The 15471-nt window shown below is 43.2% G+C and overlaps 7 protein-coding genes across 7 annotated transcripts; 5 read left to right on the forward strand and 2 right to left on the reverse strand.

Moving 5' to 3' along the window:
- Positions 1 to 784: 784 nt before the first annotated feature.
- Positions 785 to 3046, forward strand: SAMD00019534_004000 (hypothetical protein; the record flags this gene model as incomplete). The annotated part of the gene is made up of 2 exons (XM_012903833.1): positions 785 to 2000; positions 2064 to 3046. 2 exons carry the CDS (start codon positions 785 to 787, stop codon positions 3044 to 3046), a joined length of 2199 nt encoding a protein of 732 aa, XP_012759287.1.
- A 719-nt stretch (positions 3047 to 3765) lies between these two features.
- SAMD00019534_004010 (hypothetical protein) lies at positions 3766 to 4074 on the forward strand (the record flags this gene model as incomplete). Its single annotated transcript, XM_012903834.1, has 1 exon — positions 3766 to 4074. The coding sequence occupies one exon, from the start codon at positions 3766 to 3768 to the stop codon at positions 4072 to 4074; it is 309 nt and encodes a 102-aa protein (XP_012759288.1).
- A 1907-nt stretch (positions 4075 to 5981) lies between these two features.
- SAMD00019534_004020 (hypothetical protein) lies at positions 5982 to 6224 on the reverse strand (the record flags this gene model as incomplete). The annotated part of the gene is made up of 1 exon (XM_012903835.1): positions 5982 to 6224. One exon carries the CDS (start codon positions 6222 to 6224, stop codon positions 5982 to 5984), a length of 243 nt encoding a protein of 80 aa, XP_012759289.1.
- A 655-nt stretch (positions 6225 to 6879) lies between these two features.
- On the forward strand, positions 6880 to 9254 carry SAMD00019534_004030 (hypothetical protein; the record flags this gene model as incomplete). Its single annotated transcript, XM_012903836.1, has 5 exons — positions 6880 to 6889; positions 6973 to 7341; positions 7420 to 8690; positions 8766 to 9182; positions 9249 to 9254. The coding sequence occupies 5 exons, from the start codon at positions 6880 to 6882 to the stop codon at positions 9252 to 9254; spliced, it is 2073 nt and encodes a 690-aa protein (XP_012759290.1).
- A 572-nt stretch (positions 9255 to 9826) lies between these two features.
- SAMD00019534_004040 (hypothetical protein) lies at positions 9827 to 11251 on the forward strand (the record flags this gene model as incomplete). The annotated part of the gene is made up of 3 exons (XM_012903837.1): positions 9827 to 10778; positions 10844 to 11054; positions 11140 to 11251. Coding segments are annotated over 3 exons (1275 nt in total), but the record flags the coding sequence as incomplete, so codon positions are not given.
- Positions 11252 to 12407: 1156 nt separating this feature from the next.
- Positions 12408 to 12676, forward strand: SAMD00019534_004050 (hypothetical protein; the record flags this gene model as incomplete). Its single annotated transcript, XM_012903838.1, has 2 exons — positions 12408 to 12420; positions 12480 to 12676. 2 exons carry the CDS (start codon positions 12408 to 12410, stop codon positions 12674 to 12676), a joined length of 210 nt encoding a protein of 69 aa, XP_012759292.1.
- A 511-nt stretch (positions 12677 to 13187) lies between these two features.
- SAMD00019534_004060 (hypothetical protein) lies at positions 13188 to 15104 on the reverse strand (the record flags this gene model as incomplete). The annotated part of the gene is made up of 6 exons (XM_012903839.1): positions 13188 to 13486; positions 13564 to 13747; positions 13839 to 14042; positions 14111 to 14323; positions 14407 to 14778; positions 14856 to 15104. The coding sequence occupies 6 exons, from the start codon at positions 15102 to 15104 to the stop codon at positions 13188 to 13190; spliced, it is 1521 nt and encodes a 506-aa protein (XP_012759293.1).
- Between the last annotated feature and the right edge of the window lie 367 nt (positions 15105 to 15471).

A 15471-nucleotide genomic window follows, 5' to 3' on the forward strand; every position in this document is an offset into this window, starting at 1 on the left:
TCTCTTTGTGCATGCTCTCTGGAAGGGAGGGTCGGTGAGTGGGAAAACAAAACCCTGGATGGATGGATCGATGAATGTTATTATTGCAACCGACAAATAAACTATCGTGAGTGTGTTGTTGGACATGTTCAAACCTAATAGCTAAATTCTTACCTGACTTGGACAGAAACGTCGATGTAATAGACTCTCTCTCTAACTTGCACCAGTAAGAAGCAACAACAACAACAACATTGTTTGTTTGTTTGTTCATAGAGCAAGCAAAGCAAGCAGGTCATCATCATTATTATTGTTATATTATTATTCATTGTTGTTGTTTGTACATATACATTTATATATATATTTTAGTTAGATGAGGACTACTACTACACTATTGTTACTATTGTTGTTGTCATTGTTGTCATTGATTGTTGTAGTGGATTCACATAATGGTGGCAGCAGCAGAGAACATGGCAATAACAACAAAGATATAACACAACAACAGATAAACGATAATATAGCAACAATAATAGATAGAAATTATCAATCAAGATTAGTAAGAGAGGAACAATATAGTAGTAGTAGCAGCAGCAGTGGTAGTGACAGCAGCGATAACAACATCAATAAATTCAGTAGGCGAGACTTTAATGGTCGCAATGGTGGAAATGGAAATGGAAATGGAAATGGCAATGGCAATGGAAATGGAAGTTGGAGGGAAAAGACTCCACGCTTTGCCGGAAGGAGTTATGAATCAACGTGTATACATAGCGAGTTGGCAGATGATTTGTTCCAAACGATAGAGGAGAGCATGTTGGAGGAGAAGCTGTCAGCGGCATCATCATCTTCATTGTTCTCATCAGATAGTGTCAGTGGAATGATGGATGGCTTGCGTAGTAAATTGGTCAGTTCATTCTCTGCTTCAAAGGCATTGGCCATGGACGTACTGGGCGACACATCAATCGATTCACCTGCTTCTTCTGCTGGAAATGACACATCATCACAACAGGGCAGTGGAGTTCAGCCAAATTCATGGCCACCTCCACCCTCAACCGGAAACAATGGATCAACTCCTCCTCGATGGACAATCGATCCAACACGTCCTACAACATTCCCCTTGCCACCAACACCTCAAACACCCAATGCAAAGCTGCATGTCAAGGGCTGGAACTACATCAGAGTGCGCACCGACATGAGCTTCTTCAACACATCGGCGTCGAGCTCACAAGAGTGCAGCAAGGAGGGCGACCTGATACCAGTGGGCATCAACGACACGAGCCGTTCATGGCCCATCTGCAATCAGACCGTCAGGTATCGATGCTACCTCAATTGCTCGGCCAACGATGTGGTCACGGCCGACGTGGCTCGCTTCGTCTTCAACGACGTAATCCCAACATCATTGGCGATCATCGAGAGCATCGTCATGGTGCCAACGCGCGATGGTCCTCTTCAATTGAACCGCGACATGCTTCGCATGAGCAAGGGCAAGTGTGGACCCACTGTCCAGCTCAATAGCACGTACGGCGAGAAGACCTTTGACGACACCGACCTGCTGCTCTTTGTCACTCTGCGGCCAATCATGATGACCAGCGTCATCGCCTTTGGCACGCCCTGCAACTTTGACTTTGACGACCACACCTATGATGGTCGCGTCATCTTTGGCCGCCCCCTGGCCGGCTCAATTAATCTATCCCCAATGTACATGAACAGCTTGATGTCCGTGCCTGGCAAGTACGGCTTCCAAAAGGCTGTCCAATCGACAGTGCATGAGCTGATCCACGTGCTGGGCTTCACACAGAACCTGTACACTAGCTTCCTGGATAAGAATGGAGTGCCACACGTTGACCCCATCGTTGTGGAGAAGCAGACCGACACTGGTATCAATGGCCAGCCCATCGAGCGATTCTACACCAAGATGAAGACGCCACACCTTGTCAATGCCACTCAGAGGCACTTCAACTGTCCCTCTTGTGATGGACTAGAAATGGAGAACAAGGGAGCAAAGTTCTCTGATCAAATGGCCAAGTGTAAGCTCACCTCTCTCCCTCTACTCTCGCACGATCAATCACACCTAACACCATCGATCACAGGTTCACATTGGGACTCGAGGACAGCATACTCAGAGTTGATGAATCCGACTCAATCTTCACCAATCATGACGTTGTCTGTGCTCACATTGGCATTCTTGCAGGACATGGGATGGTACGTCGTGGACATGAGGATGGCACAGGAGTTTCACTGGGGCGAGAATGAAGGCTGTCAGTTCCTCAATGGACGCTGCGAGAATTGGAAGGATGGCAAGGAGAAGGGATACTTCTGTGACAATCGTCGTGCACCCCCACAGTGCACAGCAGACCTGCGCGGCATTGGCAACTGCAACATCATGCAAATGAAGGTCAACCTCAGCGACATATCACCCTACTACGTGCACTATCCAAACCCCTATCTAGGCGGCCCAAACGTCACTGACTACTGCGCCTTTATCGAGATGAACATCGCACGCATTGGTAGCCTATGCACCGATCACCATTCAATCTACAGTCGCTGTTTCATGGTCAACACCACCCTGTCACCCAGCACGGGCAACAGCACAGTCAATGGAACATCGGTCAATAGCATGGACAACTTTAGGAATGAGACAAGCCAGGTGGCCCCACGCTGTTACGAGACCAAATGTGAAGGCGAAGCGTTGTTCGTTCGACTGATAGGCTCAGAGTATGTCGCCTGTCCGAGCGGCGCCGTCATTCAGGACGGTTCCAACTCAACGGTGACATGTCCGATGAATAACCTGGTCTGTGGCCGTCCAATGGCCGTGGACATTGTCGTTCCACATGGTAGTCTACTAGTCGACAGTAAGCGCGAGTTCCCAGTCTTTGTTATTCCAGTGTCGATTGCAGGTGGCGTGGTGGTCGTTGCCGCGGTGGTCGGTGGCCTCCTATTCAAGAAGTATGTTTTGCGTGGACCCAAGACTGCACAGGCTGTTGCATCATCGTCCACAGCCAGTAGTCCCAATGGTGGAGGTGCAATGGATGTGCTTCCAACTACTACTAGCAGTACATCAACAAATGTTTGATTGATGGCACAACATAATCAATTAAAAGGACCAAGTCTCTTCTTCACATGTTGGTCGTTGTACAGCACTCAAAGTTCACTACAAAGGGTCTTGCTTGGAATCTAACCAATTTATTCAATCTAGAGCTACAACTGGTGAGTGAACATCATTATCAATGTGACAAGCTTGTATCAGCTTTTGAAGCTCAATGTCAACCAATGACTTTGACATTGGCACTGAAGTGCAATGAGTGATTCGAATTCAATGTTGACGGTCAACCAATATTGTGGTGTGTGATTTGGGGAATGTTCTTAGACAAGCGCGCTCGACATCATTCATTACCAATATCAAATTATTACTTGTAAGTACATATATAATGTTACTATGTTATGATCAATCATATTTAATAATAATAATACTAACTAACATTAATTAATCATTCAATCAATCAACTATATCATATCAATCAATCATATTAATCAACTTTATCTATCGTATATATCTTCATTAATATTGTACATTGTTATTGTTTTTGTTCTTATTATTATTATTATTAATATTGTTATTCAAGACTCTCTACCGCGCATATCGCAATACATTCTATCACTATACTCTCTATCGCTTAAACAGTGTTTTCAAACGCTACAGCAATAATAATAATCATTATAATAATGTCAGCAATCATAACTAGTTCAACCAATACTATTAACAGACTCTTCAACTCAACTAAGCCAAAGTTGATGGTATTGGGCGACGTAGTAAGTAATCGCCCAGTCCTCAGCTTCTGGTATCCAGTAGTTGGGGTTGTCGAGGATATTCCTCTTATAAAGGATGTAATATTCGGAGCAAGAACAACGAGCTTGGCCCACATGTACGCAACACCCCTCGAGGACGAGTGGAGGGTGACCTTCTCGCTCAGGGATCAGGTTCAAGAGATCACTGAGGAGGAGGACGAAGTGGATTTGGAGTGGTTGGCGGCGAAAGCCCAAATCATGTCCAACATTCGTGCGGCGCAGCTTGGCGAGTTGGAGGACGACGAGGAGGTATAATGCTGGTGGCTGTTTGGTCGAGTCGTAAGCTCAATAACCAACCAGCCACTGGCACTCTTTTTTTTTTCTATTGACTACATTCCTTTCCCCTCAATCAATCATTCATTTAGACAGGTACCGCTTCAAGAAAACACATGGTATGTAATCATTATCATTCACTCCTATCCGTCATCAATCTTTCGACCATCATGTTTCACCTCCACATTTTCACTCATACCTAGTGATCAATCAATCAATCAAACATCAAACTGGCCAATTAACTTCATCCACCTTCTACAACCATTTCCATCAACACGTCTATTATTCAATAACAATGGCACCTTTCATGTCTAATTCTATCATCATTAATGAATACATCCATTAAATCATATCATAAGACAACAAACATGTCAATTGTCTCCAATCATACTTTAAACTTATTCAATCATACTCTTACTCACCTATTCATTATCATTCCACAACCAATCACAATCAACACTCCACTCACTCTGTAAACAAACACACTAACATAATCAATCACTTCCACAACTTCAACTACACCAACAGCAAGCTGATGTGTAACCAGTCAATACTGGTTTTCATTTGGCCATCTCCGCAAGGGGATGGTCGTGGCCCATCATGCAAGAGGGATGGGTCGGCTCATCATGTAAGAGGGATGGGTGGGCCCAACATGTAAGAGGGTTGGGCACGGCCTGGTACTACCCCTGTCAGTTTAGACGTTTGGGCAGCGTTGAGACAGGTATGGCGGCGAGCTCTGACACTGAGATTGTTTATCTCTTTGGTCTAGCGCTGCCTTTATTTTTTTGCTGCCGTCGGGCAGCAACCGTGCCGGGCTTTTTCACTCTGTCTCCCTACTTGTACTCCCCAGCATAACGACTGTTGTCTTCCCCTGCTTGTCAATCATACAGGTAGTACCGACTTAACTGTAGAATGTACCTGTAGGTGATCATCACGAATAGACTATTAAATCAATGATCTATTTAAACTGAGAAGGCCTCATCTTACACATCATTAATGGGTTATTTGTCCAACCAAGGTGGTTGGTTCTTTGAAGGGGTGTGGTAGGTAGTGATGTTCACAAAGCAAGGGATTTGGCGCCTTCAATTTCAAAATCAAAGACACGCACACTGATTGACATCCATCATGATGGATTACCCTATCAATCACTCACCCATTACTCATCATCACTCATTGGCAACTTGATCTTAACACTCAATCTCGTTCAATCATTCACTATTCATCAAACTAAAGTGAAGAACAACAGAGTGTAGTCCATTCACTTTCAATAGCAATGGTGTCATTTAATGAGATGTCAATCAACAATGAGCACATCGATAACCCTGTGCAACACAGACAAAGAGGTAAGTACTACACTGATTGGTATAGTCTATATAGGAATCGCATGCATACACAACCACCAGTTCACTAACAATCAATCACATCTGATGACAAGTTCATTCATTGTGACTATGAGTAGCAGCATCACAGTTTCCAACGTCGTCATTGGTAGCTGGAAGTATGACAGCTGTAAGACCCACAATTCATGGCCTTCTAGTATCCTTGTCAACCCTGGGCAAGTGGGCCATGCTCTTGTGTACTGCTGATATCAAGAACTCAAGCCTTAGCTGCACAAGCCTCGTCGTGGCCCAATTACATATTGGTTTCGATGATTGACATCAGATGGACTTCTATTCAACAATAGTCCACGTCCATCTTGAACTCCAAGACGCCCAACATCTTATTTGTGTCCAGGTTATCAATAAAAGTAACTCTTTCTCCAAAAACAAGAGTAGGGTAAGGGTAGGGTAAGGGCAAGGGTAGGGTAGGGTAAGGGAAACCTTAAGCACTATTGTTGGACGTGAACATTAGACCTGCGCCCGCCCGTTGGTCAGTCGACTGACAGAGCATCATTCAATCAATGAGTACTTTCTCAACCTGCGAGTGGTACGACTAACTACTTCACCGGAGTACTGATCATACAAGGCACTGACCAGACCAAAGCACAGAGCCCCTCTCTCAATTGGAGACTTCCAACTTGACAGACGGCCGACCATGGAGGTTCTGACGCTGGTGGTAGCCTTGGCGGACACTGCAAGCATACCAAGGATTGTGTGGACAATCAGGTTGGCCAGCTCCTCGGCCTTTTCCATGTATCTCTCCTCAAAGAAGACACGCTCTAGATGTGCCGAAGGTCTGTCCTGAGGCTGGCAATCATCACGCTGTACTAGCTTGACCCAGAGTCTCTGTCTCCAACTAGACTGGTGCCAAGTTGAATCTGATCTGAGTCTTTGTCTCTTTCAAGTTGTCTCACTCCAACATTTAATAATTATAAAAGTGTAAGGTCCTTGTTTATTATTTATTTCATGATCATCTGATTGTATAATCCCGACAAATATCTTGGTCCTCTGTATACCCATCAATGCACCTCCCCACCATCACCTTACATCGACCAACACGAGTCTGCACAACCCTTCAAACCCGAATTGATAATAAAATCATTCTTTTTCAACATTATGGTCTGAAACTCTTGGTTTTGGCAACTTCTTGAGTTGCTGATGTGTTTGTGTGTGTGACTGTGAGAGAGACGATACTCATTCATTCATTCAAACTCTGTATCTCAATAATTCATACATACATACATATACATATTATATAATAATATATAATATATAATAATATAATTATATTATTATTTGTTAATTTATAATATCAGGACACAACACATTTGATAGATTATCAGTTGTGTCGCAGCCAGCTCAGTTTAACAGACAGACAGACAAGCAGTAGTTTGCTTGCATCACACAGATGGCTGAGAGTATGTGCAAGTGTACTACACAACAACAACAACAAGAACAACAACAATGAACAATGATTACTTACTCTTAATTCTAATACTAGTACAACTGCAAACAGTCGAGAGGAAACAGCAACAGGAATCTCGCATTATAATTAGAGCGAATAGGATCACTTTCTCATCGGGTGCAAAGGTCGGAGGAGGTCACTTCTCGATAGAGGCACGATGGGGTCACGCCAGCATCAGTGTAGGACGAAGGATATATGTGTTTGGTGGACAGGGCGAGTCACTCTATTCAAACATCTGTGTATATGATTCCACCACCAGTGTTTGGAATGAGGCGCACACAATTGGCAAGGCACCATCATCTCGATACGGTCACTCAACGACCCTGGTCGACAACCAACGCGTCATGTTGTTTGGTGGCAGGAATGGCAAGAAGTACCTCAACGACCTATATTGTTTGAATCTTCGTATGTCATTCATTCATTCATTCATTCATTGATTGATAGAACATGACTAACATCATCTTCACTCGATCACTTTTGCAGCAACAATGTCATGGAGTACATTCCACTTTGATTCAAAGGTTGAACCTGATGTACGTGCAGGACACTCGTGCACATATGTTCCCAGCACTTCGGGAGGCATGGATAAGATGCTGTTGTTTGGTGGCAGTCACTCTGGCAAATACATGAGCAATCCCTACGTGTTGGAACTGCCTCGCAGTCAAAACGACACGATCAGATGGATAAAGCCAACGATCAAGGGTGTTGGACCCGGTGGTCTGTCAGGCCACACAGCCAACCTCATAAAGGACACAGAGAGCATTGTTATATTTGGTGGATACAATGGCAAGCGATCATACAATGACATCTATGTTCTGGACACCAAGGACTACATTTGGAACAAGGTCAAGCCCAAGGGCATCAGTCCTCCCGCGCGCAATGGCCACACCTCTGTCAGCTTTGGAAAATACATCGTTGTGCATGGTGGCTGCAATGAGACCAACTTCCTCAACGACGTTCACGTGCTCGACGTTGACACCTGGACGTGGATCCCACAGCCATCCATCGCTGGCCTGAACCTCTTCACACGATTCCATCACACAAGTAATCTGGTGGACACGGACGACATGATAGTTTATGGCGGCTGCTCGTCCGGCGTGATATACAGTGACATGTGCACGCTGGATCTTAAGAGTCTGCTGCCGCCACCGCCGCCCGAGCAATCACCGGCTATGGCCTCGCCTGCCATCACTTCAGTATCGACACCAAACACGCCAGGACCAATCTCCACGACGAGTACATCAACATCCACAACAACATCAACAACATTGGCAACATCGACCAACTCCCCTAATGTACATAACACTCAACAACAACAACTGGGAGCTGCCACACCTCCACTCCAACCAAACTCCACCGAAACCATAACCATCGATTACAAACACCATCCAAAGCATCTTGAATCACAGCTGCAGAACGCACTGGCGATGCTCGAGCTCGAGCAGAAGCAGAAGCAGCTGTTGTCCAACGAGCTGCAGCAGACAAAGGTTGCTCACACCGAGGCCAACCAGAGCGTGTTTATCGAGAAGACCAAATACGAGCAGTTGGAGAGAGATCTGGCCAAGCTTGAGTTCAGTCACAAGAAGGAGCAGTCACGCAAGACCAAAGCACAAGAGTCGATCAACAAACTGAACGCCGTCGTCAAGGAGAAAGAAGACATCATCCACGCGCTCAAAGTCGAGATCAGGGAGCAACAAAAGACATCATCAATCACAAGTACCAATGGAAAGGAGTTGGCAGAGATGGTTCGAAGGGTATGTATAATGAATAATATACATGAGCATGGGGTCCATGCATAGTTGCAATACTAACAACACAACAACTTTCAGAGTTTGGAAGCCAAGTCATTGTTTGAATCACAGATCGCAGCATTGAAGAAGGAGAACCTGATGATGATGGAACAGATTAATAAGATACAGATAGAGTCCAAGGCAGAGAATGATGCAAGTGATCTGTTGGAGAAGAAGTTTGGCAACAAGTATCACGTCAAGCTTGGACATATACTGGGCGAAGACCTGAAAGAATTGGCAATGGAGGACCTTGAGAAGTTGGAAGAGTTCCATCACACAGGTCTGAGAGAAGTTGGTTCGGCCAAGCAACAGCTGCTTCAAAAGCAACTGCTGAAGCTGCAAAAGGAGAAGGAGGAGACGGTGTTGTGTCTGGTGTGTGTGGACAGGTCAATCAACATCGTGCTGCTGCCATGCAAGCATCGATGCCTGTGTGACACATGCTCCAATGTACTCAAGGTATGTCCACTGTGTAGGACTACCATCACCGATAAGATCCAATACTATTGATCAACATATTACCAGTTGTAGTATTAGAATTAAATAATATTTATTATTATTAATATTAATATTTGATTGATTGGTTGGTGAGTGATTGAGTGTGAGTGATGGTATCCGTTTTTGGAAATAAAATGGATACAAGTAGGAACTGTACTGATGAATATTGTTGAATGGAGGATACTTTGTGGGAGTACTCCAATCCCACAATAAGATCAGAGGATAGTGAAGTTTATAATGATGATTGAATGGGTTATTTCAAATCAGTTACCTAAACATACCTCAAACAAACCTTCGGTTTGTCTCAAAGAGATGTCGCAATCATACGCAATGTATGCCTAGACGTATCTCTTACTTCGAATAGTATCCGTACATTTATCACCACTGGCGAGAAATTACCCGTTGTGCGATGAGAAGGGTGTCGTCCTTCTCATCAAACAACACCTCCAAACAATCAAAGATAAACAATGAGATGACAAGTTCTCTTTTCTTAGAAGACAACTTTGTAATGCGTCAAACACACCAGTCCAATGTTTCAATAACATTTGCTCATTGTTTGAGTTTGGGAACATCATAGGACGTGATACAGAGAGAGAGACAGAGACATGTTGATGGTTACCAAAAGACTTGTGTCAAGGACACTGATGCAACTTGCAACGATACGTTATCCTCGTTGTACATCATCATCATTGTTTGGCATAGAGTGTCACAGATCATCACCATCATCAATTGTATTATATGGTACTGTAACCAATACCAACCTACACTTCAAACGAAGAGCTGGCAATCACATCACAACAACAACAACAAACAATAGAAAAAGAAGACCTTTGGAAACTGTTGATGAAGATGATGATGAGGATGATGAAGAGGATGATGAACAAAACAATAATGATTATAGCTCTTATAATAAGTCATGGTATGACTTTAGTGGATTGGAGAAGATCAGTGTGATACCATCGGGTATCGTGTCTTTGGACTTTAAGCTTGGCATTGGTGGCATTCCACTTGGACACATGACAGAGATATGTGGCGAGAGCTCATCTGGCAAGACAAGTCTATCACTACATCTTTTGGCCGCCACTCAAAGGCTATCACCCAATGCCGCAGTGCTCTTTATCGACACGGAGAACTCATTCGATGCCAAATGGGCAATGAAGCTGGGTGTTGACCTATCTCGTTGCTTCGTATCACAGCCCAAGTATGCTGAGGATGTGGTCACGATGATCTCACGGTCACTCAAACAACGACTCTTTAACATGATCGTCATTGACAGTCTGGCTGGTCTGATCCCATTCGAACAACTTGATGGCAATGGACAGGCAGTGTACTCATGGCTCACAGACTCACTGGCATGCATTCACTCACTAGTCAAGGATTCAAACTGTTCATTAGTAATCACCAATCAACTTAGGCACAACATCAAAGTTGCAAACAAGTCGTCTGGTGCTGCTGGTCAATCAATCATACCTCAACACTTGAATATCAATCATATACTTGGTAACAACCTTGATGCAATCAGTACTGATAAGAGTGAGGAAGGTTTACAATCATATGGTATGTACTTCATGGTCATTTACTACTTCCGCCAGTACTAACTGACACCCCTTACCTCAACCAAGCGTCGTCTACAATCGGGAAATACACAGAGGTAAAGATTGAAGTTGTAAGAGATAGATATTTGTTGGATCAACAGGACAGGGTGCTGGGCACAAAGGTGTTGACCAAGATCAAACGCAACCGACTTGAAGCACATTCAACCTTAAAGAGTAGCAATCAACTCAAGAACTTCATTCCATGCTTTGATATAATATTCACCGATGGTATATCTCAGTAAGTATTGATTGATTGATTAGTTGATAGATCGATAGTAGATATTGATTGGACATTATGTTAACCGATTATTATTACTACATAGTGTCCAAGAGCAGACTCAACTTGCCAGCATACTTGGCCTACAACAATCACCATCATCATCACCTTCATCAATAGTCAATAGTATTCAGGAGAAGCTTGGCATGAAGAGCCCTTAGCCCATTGTCAATTGTCCGTCAAACATAGAAGTGTCATTGTACTACCACTACCTCTACAACTGCCAACCAACCAATCAATCAAATCAATCAATCAATCAATTGGTCATCGGATTACACCTTAGAGTAATACTGGGTGATCAAACTTAAACAGGGGACATGTCCACACTCACACAAACAATGTCACACTTGGATGATTGATTGATCAAAGTGGAACTGTCAGATGTCATTCTCCCCACGAACCAACCGGCATCCTTCTCCACCAATCAGTTTGGCGATGCAGAGTCGATGAACACACATGCCCCCAGTTTAATTTAATTATAAATACCCGGAGGACGTCGGTTGGATGTGGAACCACGCCATCCCTCACTCACTCTTCAACTCTTCAATCTTTAAAAGGTTTCGATTCGTATCGAATATTATACGACCGGGCTATTGTATCAGAGGAGTGTCCTTGGAGACCGGTATACCTCTTGTATAAGGGGCATGCCAATGCATGGTGGTAGAATATGTGGGATGAATTGCAAGGATTAGTCAATCAACCAATCATTCAATAATAATCCATGATAGTGTGTACATTATCCAATCGACACATTCTCCATCACCAATATACTCACACAATATTCAACATATCCAATTATTATTTAGATAATGATATTGATTTATTATAATCCATGCTACATACACACCTCTTTGAGATACTACTACATCATCAAACACACAAATTGCTTCCTCCATCATCACACATACACACACACAGAATGCCAATGACAATTGACTTACACACCAAGTACCCCTGGATCATGTGATCAATTACTTCTGACAACTCACACCCCACTCTACGACTCCCACTTCTCCATGAAGCACATTCATCCATCATCAGTGCCCATTATGTATATCCAAGAGTGAGTGGTCTTTGGTGAGTGAATGGTGCTAGCAAGAGGGGTGGATGGATGGTGGGATGTGATCTTGATAAGAACCCTCCATGGATTGAGAACCATTTCATTTAGTCCTACTTTCTCCATATCTCTTTCTTTCTTCCCTCCATCTCTAATTCTAAACAACTCTTGTTTGTTGACTCTATCTAACTCTTATCTATAACCAAATAACTTATAACTTTCTATTATAAGTGTGATCGACCATAAAGTCAGAGACAATGTCATTGTTAAGTATGTATGATTAGATTATGCAAGACCAAAATCACTTATTAACATTATACATATAATAGGAAGATCAATTGACCAGTTGTTGGCGGTGGGAAGTGGCTCACCTACACAAGAGAGCCAGAGAATGGAGGTCACTCCAAACAAATTGAATCGTTCTGATGGATTCCAACTCACTCCTCTACCAGAGAGTACTGAGGAGAGGACAAGAGAGTACTCATGGTTCAGAATGGTTCAAGTTGTAGAGGCGGGCTCACTCTAAACTAGTAACCCAAGTACTGTACCATATCGTAGCCACCCATGTACATTATATCCCGTTGTCAAGGTCTACAGTTGAGTGGACACGAATATGTAAATATCAATCAAAGTTCAAAGTCAAGTTACCGACCATCCAGATCAGATCAGATCAGGTCAAGTCAGAGTGGATGATCATCTAAAGCCATCCCAGAGATAGTCAGTCTCTTGGGTAGTTCGCTCGCGAGCACTAGTGAGAAGTGATCACAAGTCAAGTCACTTCATAATCAAGTTGTCATGCTTGGAGGCATCATTGTACAATTCATCAATCAAACTATCAAACAATCAAACCATCCATCCATTCCAACATAATCAATCTTCAACAGTGTCCGTACCCATCGTCCACTCCATCAAATATATCAACCTACCAAGGTTGGACCCTCCTTCCCCCATCATCCAATAAATGTGAGAGAGCTTCATCTTAAAGAGAAGCCTCCCACCAAGGACCCTTACTCTTACATTGGTCCATTAACCTAGAACTATCTGTATTTCTTTGTTTGAAGTAGTTTGCTGTAACTCTCAATATACTCGTAGTCCTGAATAAAGTCCCATAATCTGGTGCAGTTCTCCAGCCATTCACGCTCACCAATCTGCTTGGTGAACTTTGTTGATGGCCTTAGCAACAACAATCGTCTACGCAACTGTTCTATCGAGTCATTATAATTTCCCTGCTGGATATTGATCGTACCAGATGCTGCTTGTTGTTGAGGTTGTTGGCTGGAATCATTGGCCTCACTAATGTTACTGCCATAAATGAACCTATCTGGCACAGCGAATGCTACATAATGAATAATTGTTAGTCCACAGTCACTCGCCACTCCACACATCCATCCATCCAGTCGAGGAGACACTTACTATCGATCGACTGCTGTGACTCTTTCAGTTTGGTTCCCATCAGTAATGATAATGGCTTGTCCAATGAGCTGATATCAAAGTCAAACTCTGACAGCTTATTAAATACAAAGACAAGCTTGGATAAATATTCATGTGATTCAATGTCATTGGTGGATACTGGATTGGTAACGTCTGGTACTCTATTCTACTCATTTGGATTGTGATCACCAATGGTTAATAAAGTGATTGATTGATTGGGTGATTGAGTGATATGATGTGGACAATAAAATATATACCTTTAGCATGAGAGCAGTACGGATTAGATTACAGAGAGGAACGTCAATGGCCTTGCTCTCCTGGACTACCAAGACAACGTTGCATACGCTCAGCATGAATACTATCAACTTTAGACACTGTACATGGTGATGATGCTCATGCGATACAAAGTTATTTGGTGTCTTCTCAATCATCTCACAGACGATCGATATACTTTGTAGTGGCTGGATGAGGAAGAGGATGAAGCGTAAGTGAATGAATGAATGACCATCATATGTGGACTGTCTCTTACTTGTGTGTCAAGATAGATGAATCGCTCGGGGGTGATGTAGAAGTCGATACCCCTGGTCTGGTGACTACCAAGACAGAAGTTGGCCTCAGTCTGCACTTCGAATGGATATTGATTCGGTTGTTGAGTGATCAATGATGATAGGATGGTGGACTTGCCACTGGACTGTCCGCCCAACACACCAATCACCATGAAGCTATCGTCTTTTGTCAACAACTAAGAGATGTGGTAACGATCGATCAGTCAGACAGTCGGTCAATCAGTCAAAGGATACATCCATGGTGGACCACCAGACTTACTTTAAGTGCACTATCAGTGCTTAACTTGAACTTTGATGAAAGGATACTGATTGAGGAGTAGATGACGTGAGTGGGAGGCCCACTACTCAGTGATAGTCTGTCTTCTGCAAGTTGTTGTTGTTGATGTTGGTTTTGATGTTGATGATGTTGTGTTGTTGTTACTGCGCCACTACTACTATTATCCTGTTGAGATGTAGACTGTGTCTTTTGAAGTAGCATCGAAGGTGAAAGCTGAGCATTGTTGTTGTTGTTGTCATTGGACAGTGAATCCACAGTCAACCTCTTTGGTGAACCTGTTCCCACTACTGAGCCGGTCGGTATTGATGTTCTATTCTTTGTAAGTATCGACTTGGTAGCTATGTCATTGTCATGCTATGTATGTGTATGCGCATGTGTCAATAGATTATCATTCAGTCGGCCTTTGCATACCAGCTCTTAACATAACATACATCTCTATCCCTGTCTCTATCTCTATCTCTATCTCTGTCTCTGTCTCTTGTTCTATCCCTGCCACCTCTATCTCTATCTCTATCCCTATCCCTATCTCTATCTCTATCTTTGTTGTCTCTGTCTCTATCTCTATCTCTGTCTCTATTATCTCTATTTCTTCCACCTCCTTGATGGTGTGACTTTCCTCCACTGCCACTGCCACCTCCTCCGCCTCCACTACCAGTGGAAGAAGGTGAAGATGTACTCATTTGTTTGGATGTACCTGTACCTGTTGTACCTGTTGTACCTGTTGTACTTGTTGGTTGTTCAGGTGGCAATTCACGATTGATCGATTGATAAGTGGTGCGTGGTGTTGTGTCGATTTGAAAGACACTTTGTAGTTCAATGATTGATTGGTCAAACTAGGTCCATGAGGATGCAATGTCTGGCAGGGTTGGACAAGTACATTATCATGGATTGAGGTATGATAGGTTGATGAATGATGGATATGATGTCAGTTGACTTTAAAATAATAATTTGATTATCAACACATCTACAATACAACTTATATCAGATCTCATCTCATTATTAAGGTATCTATTCCAACATTGATATAGATATGATATATCATATCTT

The sequence above is a fragment of the Acytostelium subglobosum genome (genome assembly GCF_000787575.1).
Source record: "Acytostelium subglobosum LB1 DNA, scaffold: scaffold1, whole genome shotgun sequence".
NCBI classification, from domain to species: Eukaryota; Evosea; class Eumycetozoa; order Acytosteliales; family Acytosteliaceae; genus Acytostelium; species Acytostelium subglobosum.